The sequence below is a fragment of the Leucopleurus acutus genome (genome assembly GCF_964270905.1).
Source record: "Leucopleurus acutus genome assembly, chromosome: 9".
In the NCBI taxonomy this organism is placed as follows: Eukaryota; Metazoa; Chordata; class Mammalia; order Artiodactyla; family Delphinidae; genus Leucopleurus; species Leucopleurus acutus.
In genome coordinates this window covers 48,143,809-48,159,694 of record NC_139144.1, presented here as the reverse complement: position 1 = coordinate 48,159,694, position 15,886 = coordinate 48,143,809, and the positions used below count along the sequence as shown (strand labels likewise).

Below are 15,886 nucleotides of genomic sequence, written 5' to 3'. Positions count from 1 at the left end.
TGAGTGGGGCATTCCACTCACATGAGGTAGCTCTTTTATGCCAGGAACAAGAAAGAAAAATGGAGGTATACAGAAATTTAGTCATAAGGCAGGAGCCCTTGAAACTGGAAGGAGATGGGGTAAAAGCAACAGGGATAAGCCAGCACATGCTGACTGAGAATTCTCTGGACTGGAAGGGGTAAGAGTATGACAGGCATCGAACAGCATCACAAAATATTTTAAAGTTAACAGATTTTGTAAAATCAAGAAGTCAGTTTTCCCTCCACTTACCCCAGAACAGGTGTCTTTCTAAAAAAGTGCTACCTCAGCTAAGAAAACCCTATCCATCTACAAATAATAAAACCTCCATGCTGCAGAAGTAGGCTTGTTCTGAAGCTCAGTATCTTCTTGGAAAAAGGCTGGGTAGCAGGTTAGTATTCATGGTTACTGGAGCTTGATCAGCACTTCCTTCACTTCAGATATTCACTGTGGTGATGGAAATAAAAATTTTCTCAGGCCCTACAGTCCTTACTTCCTGTTCTCAGTCACAGTGCTTTCTGTCTGAGTGGTACTGAACGCCACTGTGACTATTGCTTTCCAGTACCAGGAGTGGTAGACTCTGCAGCCATGGAAATTTCAGATGGATTTGTGCCCTTCTGAGACTGTAACGTGATTATATCTGGTGTTAAGGTAAGGAAAGTCACAGCCAGTACAAAAAGAATAAAAGATCAAAACTAGTGTGTTAGAAGGCAGAGTGTCAGTGGGAGAATTACAAGACGTGGGGGATTGCTTGCATTGTGGCTCGTAGTTGACTTCTCAGTTTCTTAAGTGCCTGCTAATGTTGCCTTAATAGCTTTCCTTCGGGTTTACGGCTTCAATCTTACTCTGCCAGTCTTTCTTTAATTACCATAAGAAATTTGGTGTTGTGATGCCTTTCACTTACTTCTCTCAGCTTCATGTTTTCAATTCATGATTCTTTGAAATCACTGACCTCAGTTGTATCAAGTCTTAATAATGTACACTCCAGTTAAAGGGAGAGCTCACATAATAGCAAAAAGATAGTTAAATAGTTCTCTTTGGCTTTTTTTTTTTTTTTGCGGTACGCAGGCCTCTCACTGTTGTGGCCTCTCCCGTTGCGGAGCACAGGCTCCAGATGTGCAGGCTCAGCGGCCATGGCTCACGGGCCCAGCCATTCCGCGGCATGTGGGATCTTCCCGGACCAGGGCATGAACCTGTGTCCCCTGCATCGGCAGGCGGACTCTCAACCACTGCACCACCAGGGAAGCCCCTCTTTGGCTTTTTGAATGTAATCTCAGACCAAGATTTTGGCTAGAACAAGGTCTAATGAACTGGGCTTCAAATAATCTGGAGAATTTTAGAATTTCAGAAGAAGCACTTAAAGCAGAAAGGATATTTTTCTGGGATTGTAGATTACACCTTTTGAATTATAAGGATTTTGTTAAAGGGCAGTTTGAATGGGGAAAAGAAGACAGTGGGCGGGAGAATTTGAGGACACTGCCCCTCAGGGAAAACAGCAGAAAGACTTGGTAAACTTGTTTCTGCTTTTCCTCTGGGAAATTGAATGGGGGAGTTGAGCAGGACATATATACTCTTTGCCCATGAAGGCCTACCTTTCTAAACTTGAAGTGATAGTAAAGATAGAGCAAAAGAAGTAAACAAGTGCCTGCTGGTTTCATATTGGTAATTTGCATTTCTGGTGTTGAGCAGCTTTGCTCTCCACTTCCCCTTAGGGTCATTCTTCTCAAACTGGAATTGCTATTCAGGAGAGAGGGCCTGAGATACAAGATACAGGATAAGCATGGTATATAGTTCCATGGCATGCCAAATTTACTTACAGATTTTGGAATAAATATTTTTATGTCAAATATACATATATTAAATGTGTATTAAATGGGATAAAATAAAAGGTCATATGAAAGTATTTTTATATAAAGCTTTTATTAAAGTAAATGTTAATACAGAAAAGTGTGTATATCATAAATGCAGAGTTTAATGAATGCCATGAAAACAACAAACCAGGTAACCACTACTCATTTGTTTTGTCTGATTTTAACATACTTTCTTTTTATAAGTGTTTGGATGACGTATCTCTTTCCATCCTTTTACTCTTAACTTTCTGAATATATTTGATGTATGTCTCTTGTAAGCAGCGTATACTTGGGTTTATTTTTTCTCTAGTCTGGCTGGTAATCTGTATCTTTTAAATCATATTTTTAGTCTTTTTATAGTTAATGCTATTGCGGATAAATTTGTATTTAGTTAATCATATAACTTTGTTTCCTGTTTGTCCCATGTATTTTTTTATCCATTTCTCCCTTTTTTCTGCCTTGAAAATACTTGTATTATTTTATCATTTAATTTTTTCTATTAGAGTTTTACTTATATATATTTACCTTTTTAATGATTACAGCAGCGATTATAGTATACATTCCTAGTGTCTTTTTTTAATTTAATTTATTTATTTATTTTATTTTTGGCTGCGTTGGGTCTTTGCTGCTGCGCACGGGCTTTCTCTAGTTGCGGCGAGCGGGAGCTACTCTTCGTTGCGGTGCGCAGGTTTCTCATTGCAGTGGCTTCTCTTGTTGTGGAGCACGGGCTCTAGGTGCACAGGTCAGTAGTTGTGGCTCACGGGCTCTCGAGCGTAGGCTCAGTAGTTGTGGCACACGGGCTTAGTTGCTCCATGGCATGTGGGATCTTCCCAGACCAGGGCTCGAACCTGTGTCCCCTGCATTGGCAGGAGGATTCTTAACCACTGTGCCACCAGGGAAGCCCTCCTAGTGTCTTAAAGTCTGATATTAGTATTTTTACACAAAAAAATGATTTTAGAACACTTAAACTCTTTGTATCCTTCTCATACTTTTTGTGCCAGTTTTGTCATTTATTTTAATAATAGTAATAATACCTTGTGGGAACTTTTTAATGTTTTATGTAGCCTGTGTTCATTTGTATTTATTCATATACATAAGCTTTTTATAGCTCACCCTTCCTTTTTACATCTCTGAATTTTCATGGAATTCTTTTCCTTCTGCCTGAAGAATTTGTTTTAGTATTTTTTTTAATTAATTAATTTATTTATTTATTTATGACTGCATTGGGTCTTCGTTGCTGTGCACGGGCTTTCTCTAGTTGCGGCGAGCAGGGGCTACTCTTCGTTGCAGTGTGTGCGCAGGCTTCTCATTGCAGTGGCTTCTCTTGTTGTGGAGCATGGGCTCTAGGTGCGCAGGTTTCAGTAGTTTTGGCACACAGGCTCAGTAGTTGTGGCTCGCAGGCTCTAGAGCACAGGCTCAGTAGTTGTGGTACACAGGCTTAAGTTGCTCCGCGGCATGTGGGATCTTCCCAGACCAGGGCTCAAATCCGTGTCCCCTGCATTGGCAGGCAGATTCTTAACCACTGCAGCACCAAAGAAGTCCCTCCTTTTAGTATTTCTTTTAGAGTAGACCTGCTTATTATGAATTCATTCAGATTTTGTTTTTTGAAAAATCTTTTTCAGATTTATTTTTGAATGCAATTTTTGCTGGATATAGAATGCTTTCTTTGTCTTTGGTTTTTGGCAGTTTCACTGTAGTGTTTCTTAGTATCATTTTCTTTTGTTTCTTTTTTTTTTTAGTTTTTAAATGTTTTTGTGTTTCATAGAGCCTCCTGAATCTGATAGTTGGTAGTCTTTTGTCAGTTTTGGAAAATGTTCAGTCATTATTTCTTCACATACTGGTTCTCCTCAATCATATGTCTCTTTTTCTTCAAAGATTCCAGTTAACACATATGTTAGACCTTTTCACTCTATTCCTTATGTTTCTTTTGCTCAATTTTTAATTTACCATCCTTATGTCTTTTTGTACTTCAGTCTGTGTAATTTCTTCTGACCTGGCTTTCAGTTTATTAATTTTCCTCTTCACCTATGTCTATTCTATACCTTATATCTTTTTTTTTTTTTTTTTTTTGCGGTACGCGGGCCTCTCACCGTTGTGGCCTCTCCCGTTGCGGAGCACAGGCTCCAGACACGCAGGCTCAGCGGCCATGGCTCATGGGCCCAGCTGCTCCGCGGCATGTGGGATCCTCCCCAATCGGGGCACGAACCTGTGTCCCCCACATCGGCAGGCAGACTCTCAACCACTGTGCCACCAGGGAAGCCCTATACCTTATATCTTAATCTTGTCATTGAACTTATTGACTAACTAAAGTTATTAGTAGGAAAATCTCTTATCTAAGTCTCCTGTGGGTCAGTTTCTATTTTCTACTATTTTCTCTGTTTTCAGTCAGACTTTTAATTTTGATACCTGATTATTTTTTATTGTGTTGGACATTATCACTACCAAAAAATTATAATAATAATTTGAGGTTCTCCATAATTTTATATTTATCCAGGAAACTTTATTTTTGCAGTTAGGCTAGGGGTAGATCACCCTAATCAGTCAGTGGTTAAGATGATTCCAACTTGGGCTTCAGTCCTTGTGAAGGTTGGTCTAATTTCTGCTCCTTCCTTATTCCTAGATTGTAGCCTTTGAGGGTCCAGATAAAAGCCTGGCTGTTTTCCAAGACCTCTTCTCCGAGACAGATGCTGGACTCTGTTTTTTTTCTTAGCTTCTATGCGTCAGCTCCTGTTCTCTCTGTCAGAATCAGTAGCTGTCTTGAGGAATGAAGCTGTGCCAAATGTCCAGCCCACCTTTCCTGATTTCTCCCCTCAATTCTCACTGCCTTGATATCTTACCAGTGTCTCCAAACATATATATTTTTACATTTTGTTCAGTTTTTCTGGTTGTACTCAGCTGGATGGTTGGTTTTAAAGAACCTAGCCATTCTGGAAATATAACGACATGAAGTTGTTTTGTTGTTCCAGTGATGATCATTGGTTTGTTTATTTGTTTTTACAAAATACTTCAAAGCAGTTTTTATTTTGACGGTCATATCTCCCAAACCCCTACCTTCACTATACATGTCCATTGTCCTGTGCTGTTAGTGGTGATTGGGTAAAGAGTTTGAGAAATGCAATGGAAAGAGCACTGACTTTTTAAGCAGACAGACTTGGGTTCAAATTGTGACTTTTATTGATTTTTGTCAACCTGTGCAAGTTATCTGTTAATTTTTATAAATTTCTGTTTTCTTATCTGCAAAATGGTCATAGTGAGAATGAAAAATGAAATTAAAATTTTTTTCAAGGGAGATAAAGTATGGACTGCATCTGGCATGTGGTAGATGCTTAGCAAACGTTTAAAAAATTATCTTGGGGAGTTGGAAACTGTAGAATTAGGACTATTCTCATAAGAATTTCATAGGAATTTATAAGTTCACCATGTAGTAATTATTAGCAAACCCTTAAGAAGGGCCTGTTTCGTTGTCAGGCAGTTCAACAGGCATTTGTCGAGCAGCCACTGTCCCAGGCATCCTACTTAATCCTAGTGATATAAAGATGCTCTTCGGGGTCTTGCAGTCCAGTGGGATAACAATGAAAGATGGTGAGCAGGTGGCAGCTGCATTCACCACTGCAGTGAAGCCTGGGTATTAGGGCGAGGAGTTGGCAAACTTTTCTTTTAAAGGGCTAGATGAGGCTTTGCGGGACATACTGCCATTGTTGCAGGTACTCAACTCTGCTGTTGTAGTGCAAAAGCAGCCATAGTCAACACTGGGTGTATTCAAGTAAAACTTCACTTACAAAAACAGGTGGCAGATAGGTTTGGCCCTGCGGATCCCGAAACAGTGCTGACTCTAGCCTTCTACAAGCTAAGAATTCTTCTTACATCTTTAAAAGATTGTTTTAATAAAAAGCAAGAAAAAGAATATACAAGACACTATTTGTGGTCCACAAAGCCTGATGTATTTTATTTCTAATTCTTTACAGAAAATGTTTGCTGACCCCTGATGAGAGTAGGTAATGATTACTACCAAAAGAGAAAAAGGGTAAATATAAGTATTTTGATAGCAAAGAAAGAAAAAGAACGTGGCAAGCAGGCTTGGGTCCATGCAGGATCCTGGCTAGAAGAACAGGAAATTCCGTGTGTAAATACTGACATATTTGCCCGTGCCCCACCCCAGCAGTGATCCTCCTAGTTGCTACTCGTTTATTTTATTGAATTGTCCATACTGTGTGTTTTCGCAGGAAATAGAGGGACAAAAGTTAAATACTCTTAGATATGTTCTCCTGTATGAAAGGAATTAACTTCCCAGTATAGCTAAAAGTTATCAGTCCTTACTCTTGGTATTTATATTGCTTTATAATTTATAACATCCTGCTAATTTTTTTCTTACAGAAATACATTTTCGGGAAATGGCCTCTAAATCTTGGCTGAATTTTTTAACCTTCCTTTGTGGATCAGCAATCGGATTTGTTTTATGTTCTCAGCTACTTAGTATTTTGTTGGGAGAACAGAGGGACCTCCAGCCTAATATTCTTCATAATGATCCTCATGCTAGGCATTCATATGATAATGAACAGAATCATCTAGAAGGACAGATGAACTTTGATGCAGATGCTAGCCAACATAAAGGTATGGCTTACTTTATTAAGGAGTAAAGATAAACCATATTTTTCAATCTGTTTAAGTGTTGAGAGAATTGGAAAAAGTTATTTATATGAAATTTATTATATCACTATATCTTTTGATGAAAATGAGCTTAATTCTAGATATTAAATGACAGTTCTTGGTTTGCCTAAGGAGAAGGAAATTGCTAAAACCCAGATTTATTTAGGGTGTAAGATATTAACTTTGAATTTATTTTTAAATAGAAATAGTTCAGAAATCATAATTTGGGGAAAGGCAAGACTTTCAAGGTAGATTTGTTTCTAAAAATTTTAATTTTGTTATCATGGTTCATATCTGTGTCTTTGGTTTTTGCTATCATCTTGTTTTAATCTTGGTTTTTGCTTAGTCTTGTTTTCCTAGAAAAGCTCAAGAGGTATATATAAATCTCAATTTATATTTTATCAGTAGCTAACGTAACTAATCTTTTCTTGTTTTGAGAGGCATAAAAAATTAGGGAAGTAGAAAACTAGGAATGTGTTATATATAATGACTTGATTTTCTCCTGGTCTTCTACCTCTATCCAAATGTTCTGAATTATGTCCTCTATGTGCCCCTTAAATGTTGGTTTTCTCCAAGTTTCTGTCCTTTGGCTCTTTCTTTGCCTGTGTGATGTCATCAATCCCCATAATTTTAGTTTCCATCTGTTCCTTGCTGGCTTTACCTTAGCCCAGTTCCAGACACTACGAGAAGACATTCAGAATTCAAAGATCTCTGCAAATTGTGATTTATTTGACAGAAAACAGTATAGCAGCTTGAAAAACCATTGGAATTCTGGAATGCAGAGGGTCCCCCATTAAGGGTTTTTTCTCTTATCTTTTTGGCAGTAAATTGCTTCTTTCCTATCTCTCAAGCTGAGGTTGAGGGTGAGGTATCACATCCTTGTTGAGTTTTATGAACTAGCAAATACATGCATACTATTACAAAGTGTGTCGTGTGTGTGAATGTTTATATGACAGTGATTCAGCTCTGAGCAGCCATGTTCTTATCACAGAGCAGTTTAATCATTGTGCACTTGATCTGTATCATTGCTCTAGGTCTTCAGTTGATCAGTTGGGGCCAGGCTTCTCTACTCCTGGTAGGCTGTGCTAGATCGGCCTCACTGAAGGCACATATATTAGGATCTACTTGTCCTACTTGATGGTCCACAGAATGTGGGGTATGCTAGAGGTCTGTTTCTCTCAGACTTAACATGTGTAAATCACACTCCTTTTCCTTTATAATCCTAAAATTCGTTCTTCCTCCTATTTTTATATAGCTCATTACTTTCTGCCTAAGCCAGCCAGAAACTATGAAGTCGTGGTAGGTGCTTTCCTTTGCTTACCAACCAATCCTGTTTCTCATAAATTCTAACAGTCTGCTTCTTTACCATTTTTTAGGTTACTTCTCTCAATCTGTAGCACGCTTGCCCTAGTTCAGGCCGTATATCCATGTACCTGCTCTCAAGCAAACTTCACCATGCCTTTTGTCCTTTCTTCTGGTGAGCTTCATTTAGAGACCTAATTTTTGCATCATCTCTTATTTTTCCTGATATTGCTTTATATCCCCTTCTTCTCTATTCTAGCCAACTTCCCATTCCACTGTTCTATAGTGTTTATAAGGCATTGCTTTATTTTACCCTCAGCACATTGAAACCTTCATACATACCTCTATTATAGCATTTCTAGTGTATGGCAAGTATTGGTTTGCATGCCAAGCTCCCATGCTAGAATGAATTCTTCTGAAGACACATGAATAAGGCATGTGTCTTATTCATCTTTTTATCTCCTGTACCAGTACATGCCTACTACTGAGTAATGAATGAATTAATAATTGAAAGAATGAGAAAGACTATCTACCAGATTCCAGCAGTAGGGAGAAGGATGTCTTGCTCTAAGTAAAACATATTGGGGATTGCTGCTTCCACCACTTTCGCCACCATCCAGGATTTGGTATATCTGTACAGCTAAGAGATTGGGCTCCTCAAGTATATGAAATGTGAATGCTCTCTGACTGAAAAGAGGGTAATTTTCTCTGTTTTTGGATTGTGAATTCTTGAAATTCAGAGGGACATGAGAATACTTTCATGCCCTGCCCAATCTTTCCTAATCCCTCTCCATCAGTTAACTAGAAATTTTTGCCTCCAGTTGTTAATTTTTCGCAGGGCTGAGCTTTTGTAACTCACTGGTTGACCTTAACTTTAAGGATGTTTCCTCAGAATTCTGCCTAGAGCATTGCTACACAAAGTGAGGTTTTGCAGACTCACGCTGGTCCACAACTAAATAAGTATTAAAATCAGGATTAAATAGTTAGAAACCTTTATGGTAATTTGACAATAATTTTGAATAAATCTAGAAATAAAAACTTTGGGCTTGTATTTTATATTTATTTTTTCTTTTTTTTTTTTTTTTTTTTTTTGTGGTACGCGGGCCTCTCACTGTTATGGCCTCTCCCACTGTGCTCCGGACGCGCAGGCTCAGCTGCCACGGCTCACGGGCCCAGCCGCTCCGCGGCATGTGGGATCTTCCCAGACCGGGGCACGAACCCGTGTCCCCTGCATCGGCAGGCGGACTCTCAACCACTGCGCCACCAGGGAAGCCCCTATATTTATTTTTTAAATTTTATTTTATTAGTAATTCATTTTTAGCATATTTACAGAAGTATAGGTCTCTAACTATTGGAAATAAAAATTGATCCTTCACCAAGCACTGATCTGGAATATCATAGTTGGATCCTTCCTCTAGAGCAGTGTTACTCAAAAGGTAGCCTTGGCCTGACAGCCTGTGAATTGTTTGTTACCTGTCTGCATCCTAATAAGGATCTTGCACCAGGATGTAACTCAGTTAAGCTCATTGCTGAGTTAAGTGGACGTTTTGATAGGTTGTAGTAAAACTTCCTTGATGAAAGAAGTAACATGTTGCTTTATATTCTGGCATAAGCTCCCTATTTCTTTGCTGACCAGCGCTTTGAAAAACACTGCTCTAGACAATCTTGGAAATACTACCTCTACCTGTTCTTCTGTTTCTCACTGTTAGATTTGCATTTTGGAATGAGGTATGTTACTGTAAGAAGTAATCTCTGTTTTGCATTAACTCCTCTTCTTCGAACTGGGGTAGTCATGAAAACATTTTTAAAACCACCTCAGGGTACTTGTAGAAATTCTTAACACTAGACTCTTGTGGACTCCAAAATGAACTGCTGCTTCATTAGTTTGTCTTTACTGCCCTTCAGAAGCTTATTCACAGCAGTGAGAAATTCCTGTCAATGTTCTGTTTCTTTCAGCTAAATCACTAATGGTAAAGAGGTATATGGGGACGGGGGGGATCTTTGAAATTGTTTAAGAAAATATCTTCTTTGGTATAATTTATTTGGATTTTACAACTATGTGAATTAACTTTAAACAATTTCTGTTTAATAGATGAGAACACTGACATCGCTGAAAACCTCTATCAGAAGGTTAAAATTCTTTGCTGGGTAATGACAGGGCCTCAAAATCTAGAGAAAAAGGCTAAACACGTCAAAGCTACATGGGCCCAGCGTTGTAATAAAGTGTTATTTATGAGTTCAGAAGAAAATAAAGACTTCCCTGCTGTGGGATTAAAAACCAGAGAAGGCAGAGACCAACTATACTGGAAAACAATTAAAGCTTTTCAGTATGTTCATGATCATTATTTAGAAGATGCTGATTGGTTTATGAAAGCAGATGATGATACATATGTTATATTAGATAACTTGAGATGGCTTCTCTCAAAATACAACCCTGAAGAACCCATTTACTTCGGGAGAAGATTTAAGCCCTATGTAAAGCAGGGCTACATGAGTGGAGGAGCAGGATATGTACTGAGCAAAGAAGCCTTGAAGAGATTTGTTGATGCATTTAAAACAGACAAATGTACGCATAGTTCCTCCATCGAAGATTTAGCACTGGGGAGATGCATGGAAATTATAAATGTAGAAGCAGGAGATTCCAGAGATACCACTGGAAAAGAAACTTTTCATCCCTTTGTACCAGAACACCATTTAATTAAGGGTTATCTGCCTAGAACCTTTTGGTACTGGAATTATAACTATTATCCTCCTGTAGAGGTAAGTTTAGAAATTTTATTACTGTATAAATACTTAGACTGACTTTTGTTTACTTAAAAAAAACTAATAATGTGTATGTTTCTTTAGTATCAATAACTAAGAATCTACCTTAGTCTTTTTATATCGAATGGCAGTGTAACAGAGTAGATGAGAACAAAGGTGTCGGCAGTGGTGATTCAACAAATATTCATACTACTGTATACCAGGCACTAAGAATATAGCAGTAAATATGGCCAAGTTCCAGTTCTTATGAACCTTACATTCTGGATGAAGAGACATGCAATAAACAGGCAAGACAAGTCAAGTTATAATATGATTTTAGGTAGTGGCAAGTGCCCTGAAGAACAGTAAACCCAGGTAAGAGGATGGCGAGTGACCCAGAATGGAATGGGGTACTGTAGTTTAGGCAATTAAGGAAGACTTCTCTAAAGGGTAACTTTTGAACAGAAACCTGAATGAGGTTAGAAAGCAGGCTACGGGAAGATCTGGGTAAAGAGCCTTCACGTCTTTAGGAACAACGCATGAAAAGACTTTGAGGTTCAGAAAGGCCTACGTTCAAATCCTGCTGTCCCACCTAATAGCTGAATGACCTTGGATGGACAGAATTTGCCTAACTCCTGAGCCTAAGTTTCCTCATTTGTAAGATGGATCTGATGTACCTGTCTCATTCAGTGGTAGTTACGGTGTAGGACCGTGTTGTCTATCACACAGTGAGCACCTAATAAGTCCTAGATCTCACTTGACACCTTAGCTCACATTCCTGAGTCAGAATTTTATCTAAAATACATTATTTCACTAAATATTTCAGATGTATAGCTAAATATTTGAGAAGGATATACTATTTTGTACCCAACAACCAGCTTTACCAAATATTAATCTTTTGTCACATTTGCTTCAGATTTTTTTTTTAAAAGAAAAAGATATAGAACTAAGTGAGGCCTATGTACCCTCCTCAGTCCAGTTCTCTTACCTCCTTCCTCAGAGTTAACCACTATCATGAGTTTAGTACTTATAATAACCATGCGTGTTTTTATATTTTTCCTACATGTTTATGAATGTATAAATAATATATAGGATATTGTTTTGCAGGTCTTTAAGTGGAATTATACCTCATGTATACTTGAACATACGCCTTTTTCACACATTGAAATTTGTCAACATTAATGTATGTATCTGCTTCATTAATTTAGACTGCTGTGTCATAATCTAATATATGAATATACTGTAACTTACCCATTCTTCAGCCCATGTATATTTAGTGGGCTGTTGCTGGTTTTTCACTATATGAGCATTGCAGCAGTGAATGACTGGAGACCGGGAGTCATGAAACCTAGCTTTTAGACTCAGTTCTCTTGTTGATTAATATGTCTCAAGGCAAGTCGCTAGTGCTCTTCGCCTTCTTTCCTCTGGCCCTAAGGTACAAATAATACAGTTTGTGCTACCTTTCTCTTCTTCATGAGCCAGTGTTTTCAGATCATCAGCTAGAACAGTGGTTCTCAACCGGGGGCTTTTTTGCTTCCCAGAGGACATTTGGCAAAATCTGGAGACCTTTTTGCTTGTTAACTTAGCAGTTGCTACTGGCACCTAATGGATAGAAACCCACGAGACTGTAAACCCACTAGGTGCTAAACATTCCACAATGCACAGGACAGCCCTCACAACAAAGATTATCCAGCCCAAAATGTCAACAGCACTGTGTTTTCAAAACCTTGACCGAGAATATCTGACCCAAGCTTTAAGCTATCAGCTTTAAAAAGGAAAACTTGAAGCAAATCACTACCGTTTCAGCTCTCAACCACCAGTGTGTTCTTGTTACTTCACAGAAATGATAGCTAATCCTTACGGCAATCCTGCATTTAAGAGGGGACAAAACTGGGGCTCAGGAAAATCAAGTAACTGGTCTATCCTGCTAAGTAGCCTAGGCAGTATTTCAAATCCACTCTGGTTCTAAAAGCTTGTGTTATTTCCATCATGAGCACCCCTCTCTGATTAATGGGATATGTGCCCCCGAAAGGAGGGTAGGGGATATGTTAGAATAAATATTCTTTTGTTGGGATAAATTCCACTTGAATAAACATTTTAAAACACAGTTTTATGTAATGAGGTTGTTTGAAACTGTATGCTAGCATCTTATTACTATTAGAGATGCAAGAATTTCCTAAACTATAAAACAGATTTATTCCCAAGTGTGCTTTTGATAGTCTATTTTTGTTTTGGTTTTAGTGAGGTACTACTTTGGATGCTTCTTTAGTGTAAACTCTTCTTAAACCATTCCAAGATTACTTGACCTCTTCCCTTCTTAATTCTGCACCCCTTCCCATACAAAAATATACCCAAACTCAAAAACATTACAAATGCATAATAACAAATACACCTAATGCATGTAAGATTTTACTGAGAGTATCTGATATTGAGTACACATAACAGTAACAGTAAAGGGACATCATAATTGTCATCATTTTGTAACTAGCAAAATGTCCTACTTTCTCTTTAAGAGTACTGCCCACAGTTCCCACCTACATATAGGGTATACCCAACAATATACTTTATATTAACAAAATAAATATTTCTATAGTACATATTTTATTTAAATTGTACTAGCTTTTTAAATGGATGGAAAATTTTATGTTCCTTCTATAATAATTTGTGAGTTGTATTGAAGACTGTAAAATGGGCTTGGAAGTTCCAAAATTGACCCAACCTTCTGATATTGTCTCTTCTCTCTCAGGAGGTTCTATATAAACCCAAAGTGAAATCAGACTTCTATTATTACTCATCATTTAATAAATCGTCCTCTCTCTAAGGGAGTTAACTGTTTTCAAAGCCATCCTGAGTCTCATACGTACACTCCTTCTCTCTAGTAATCACTAAAAATACAGTGTAGAAAATTTTTTTCTAGAGGTTAGGGTGTGAGATATTCTAGATGATCAAAGAGTTATGTTCTTAAGCTGGTTGTTCAGAACTTTGCATGCAGTTCCCTTCTCATACCACTTTCTCACTTCCCTAGAAGTAAGTCTATGCCTAGGAATAAAGTCTGTTCCCTAGGAATAAAGTCTATTCTCCAGGACTACATACAGTCTATTCCCTAGCAGTAGATTTTTCACCAGAAAATTTGCAATCAGTCTTAATACAGTGGATTTAAAATAAGTGGATTTTAAAATATTTAAAAAACCCTCTACTTGTGAAATTGCCTTTTCATAGGTCAGAAATGATCAAATATGGTTTATTATATTAATTCTTCAGTTTTATTTGCATTAACTGTAATCCATTTGAAACTTACTGATATATGGTTGATGTAGAGAGCTCTTGATTTTTCCAAATTGTTAACTGATTATTCCAGTACCATTTATTAACTGAGTCTTGCTTTCATTACTGATTTAAAAATACCTCCTTTATTATCATCCACTATAGCATTACTTATAGTAGGATCTGTATGTGAGATTTCAGTTCTGTTCTATTTGGTTTTGGCTCAGTACCATATTGTTTTGAACCTTGTAGCTTCACAAAAATTTTAAGTTATTAAGAGTGTGTCTTCCTCTCCTTTACTTCTCCCTCTCTTTTAAATTGTTTCGGCAACTCTCATGTCTTTGTTCTTGTGTATAAACTTATTAATTTAGGAACAGTGGACATCTTTGCCCAGGATTTTTTAAGTTCCTTTTAGGTCCCTTAGTAAAGTTTTATACTTTTCTTCAGGTAAATCTTTATTTCTTAAGTATCTCCCTAGGTTTTTAGTATTTTTGTTACTCTTCTACTTGGGCTCTTTTCTTAAAACTTTTTAACTAGTATATACATGAAAGCTGTTTTTTTTTTTTTTTTTTAAAAAAAAGCATCTTTAAAATCTGGCTCTGTTCCTGGATTTTTTATTTCTGATGATTTTTCACTCTACTCTCGAGTTTTTGGGGTATCCATAATCATATGCAAAGGACTAGGTATTTTGTTTCTAATAATATTAGCTGTTTTTTTTATAGCCTTTTATTGCTTATAAAGCTTAATAAAAACAGTATCCTGGCCATCCAGTAACAAAACAGCGCAATAGAGTATAACATAATTAATGCAGTAAATCTTATCAAAAATATTATTGCAATATTTCAGAGTTATATAAAATTGCTTCCAGAAAGGATCAGTAATTTAATATTAACCGCTCTTGTCCTAGTCTTTAGTTTACTATGCACTGGCCACTGTAGTATCCACTAACCATATATGACTACTGAGTGTTTGAAGTATGGCTATCAAAATTTAGATATGCTCAGGTATAAAAGTCATACTTGATTTCAAGGACTTAGCACAAATAAAAAGAATGATTTCATCAGTAATTTAAAAAATATTGATCACCTATTGAATATTAAGAAAATAATATAGATTTATTCAGTTAAAATATATTCAAATTAATTTCACCTATTTTTACTTTTTAAGTATGGCTGTTGCACTGTGTGGCTCACATATATCTACTGGACAGAGCTGGTTTGATAATCACAAGTTGACTTATCTGTTTACTTTTCATATTTGTTCCTATTATTAAATTCCCTAAAGTTGTAAAAAGTAGGCACCAGATAATTTTCCAGCATCTACTTAGTGGTCCAGGAAACCCACATATCCAGTGTTTGTTTCAAAGGAAACGTCAGAGAAAATACAGTGGACAATTTCTTGATTTTTTACTGCATTGTAAGCTACATACTTCCAAACATGAATTATTAAATGTTCAATTTAATAGGTCAATATGAATCTTCTCTGGGAACTTGCCAGACTGTTTTTCTCCCTGGGCCCCTGCAAAGACGTTAGAGACTTAAGTTTTCTTGGAGTCATCTGAGTGAAACAGTCTCCAGATACCAATTCTGACCCCCAGATGACCTTGTGACTATTTAAGTCTGGGACCAGTTTTTAAAATTTGTTTTATTTTCTTGCATTTTCATTCCTCTTTGTATGTTTGTTGTATTTTTGTTATTTTGTTTTTGTCTTGTTTTATTTAAATCTGCTCTCATGCTAACTCTATTAGAAATCTATGAGAATTAGATAACTGAACAAAGGTTTTACTTTGACCTACTTACTGAGGGCCACCTGAACTTGATTATTCTGTCAGTAATAGCTAACATTTATTGAGCATTTACTATAGGTAAAGCGTGGTACCAAGTGTGTGACACGTTGTCTCCTTTAAGTAAGCATCTTTTGAACATAGGGAAATTGAAGCTTATAGAGATTAAGTAACTTGCCCAAGATTATATACTAGTAGGCAAAATTTAGACGCAAACCCAGGTGTGACTCAGCACTTCCTCTCTTAAATACTATACTGTTTGGGTTGATTTGTCGATGAA

At 37.1% G+C, this 15,886-nt stretch overlaps 1 protein-coding gene across 3 annotated transcripts in view; it reads left to right on the top strand.

Moving 5' to 3' along the window:
- The window catches only part of C1GALT1 (core 1 synthase, glycoprotein-N-acetylgalactosamine 3-beta-galactosyltransferase 1), a 40,528-nt gene that overhangs the window by 18,785 nt on the left and 5,857 nt on the right, over nucleotides 1-15,886 (top strand). For all 3 annotated transcript variants that reach the window (XM_082846470.1, XM_082846469.1, XM_082846468.1), the window contains exons 2-3: nucleotides 6,243-6,479; nucleotides 9,910-10,577. In XM_082846470.1, the coding sequence (XP_082702596.1) occupies nucleotides 6,243-6,479; nucleotides 9,910-10,577 (905 nt within the window). The remainder of the gene's footprint in view (nucleotides 1-6,242; nucleotides 6,480-9,909; nucleotides 10,578-15,886) is intronic.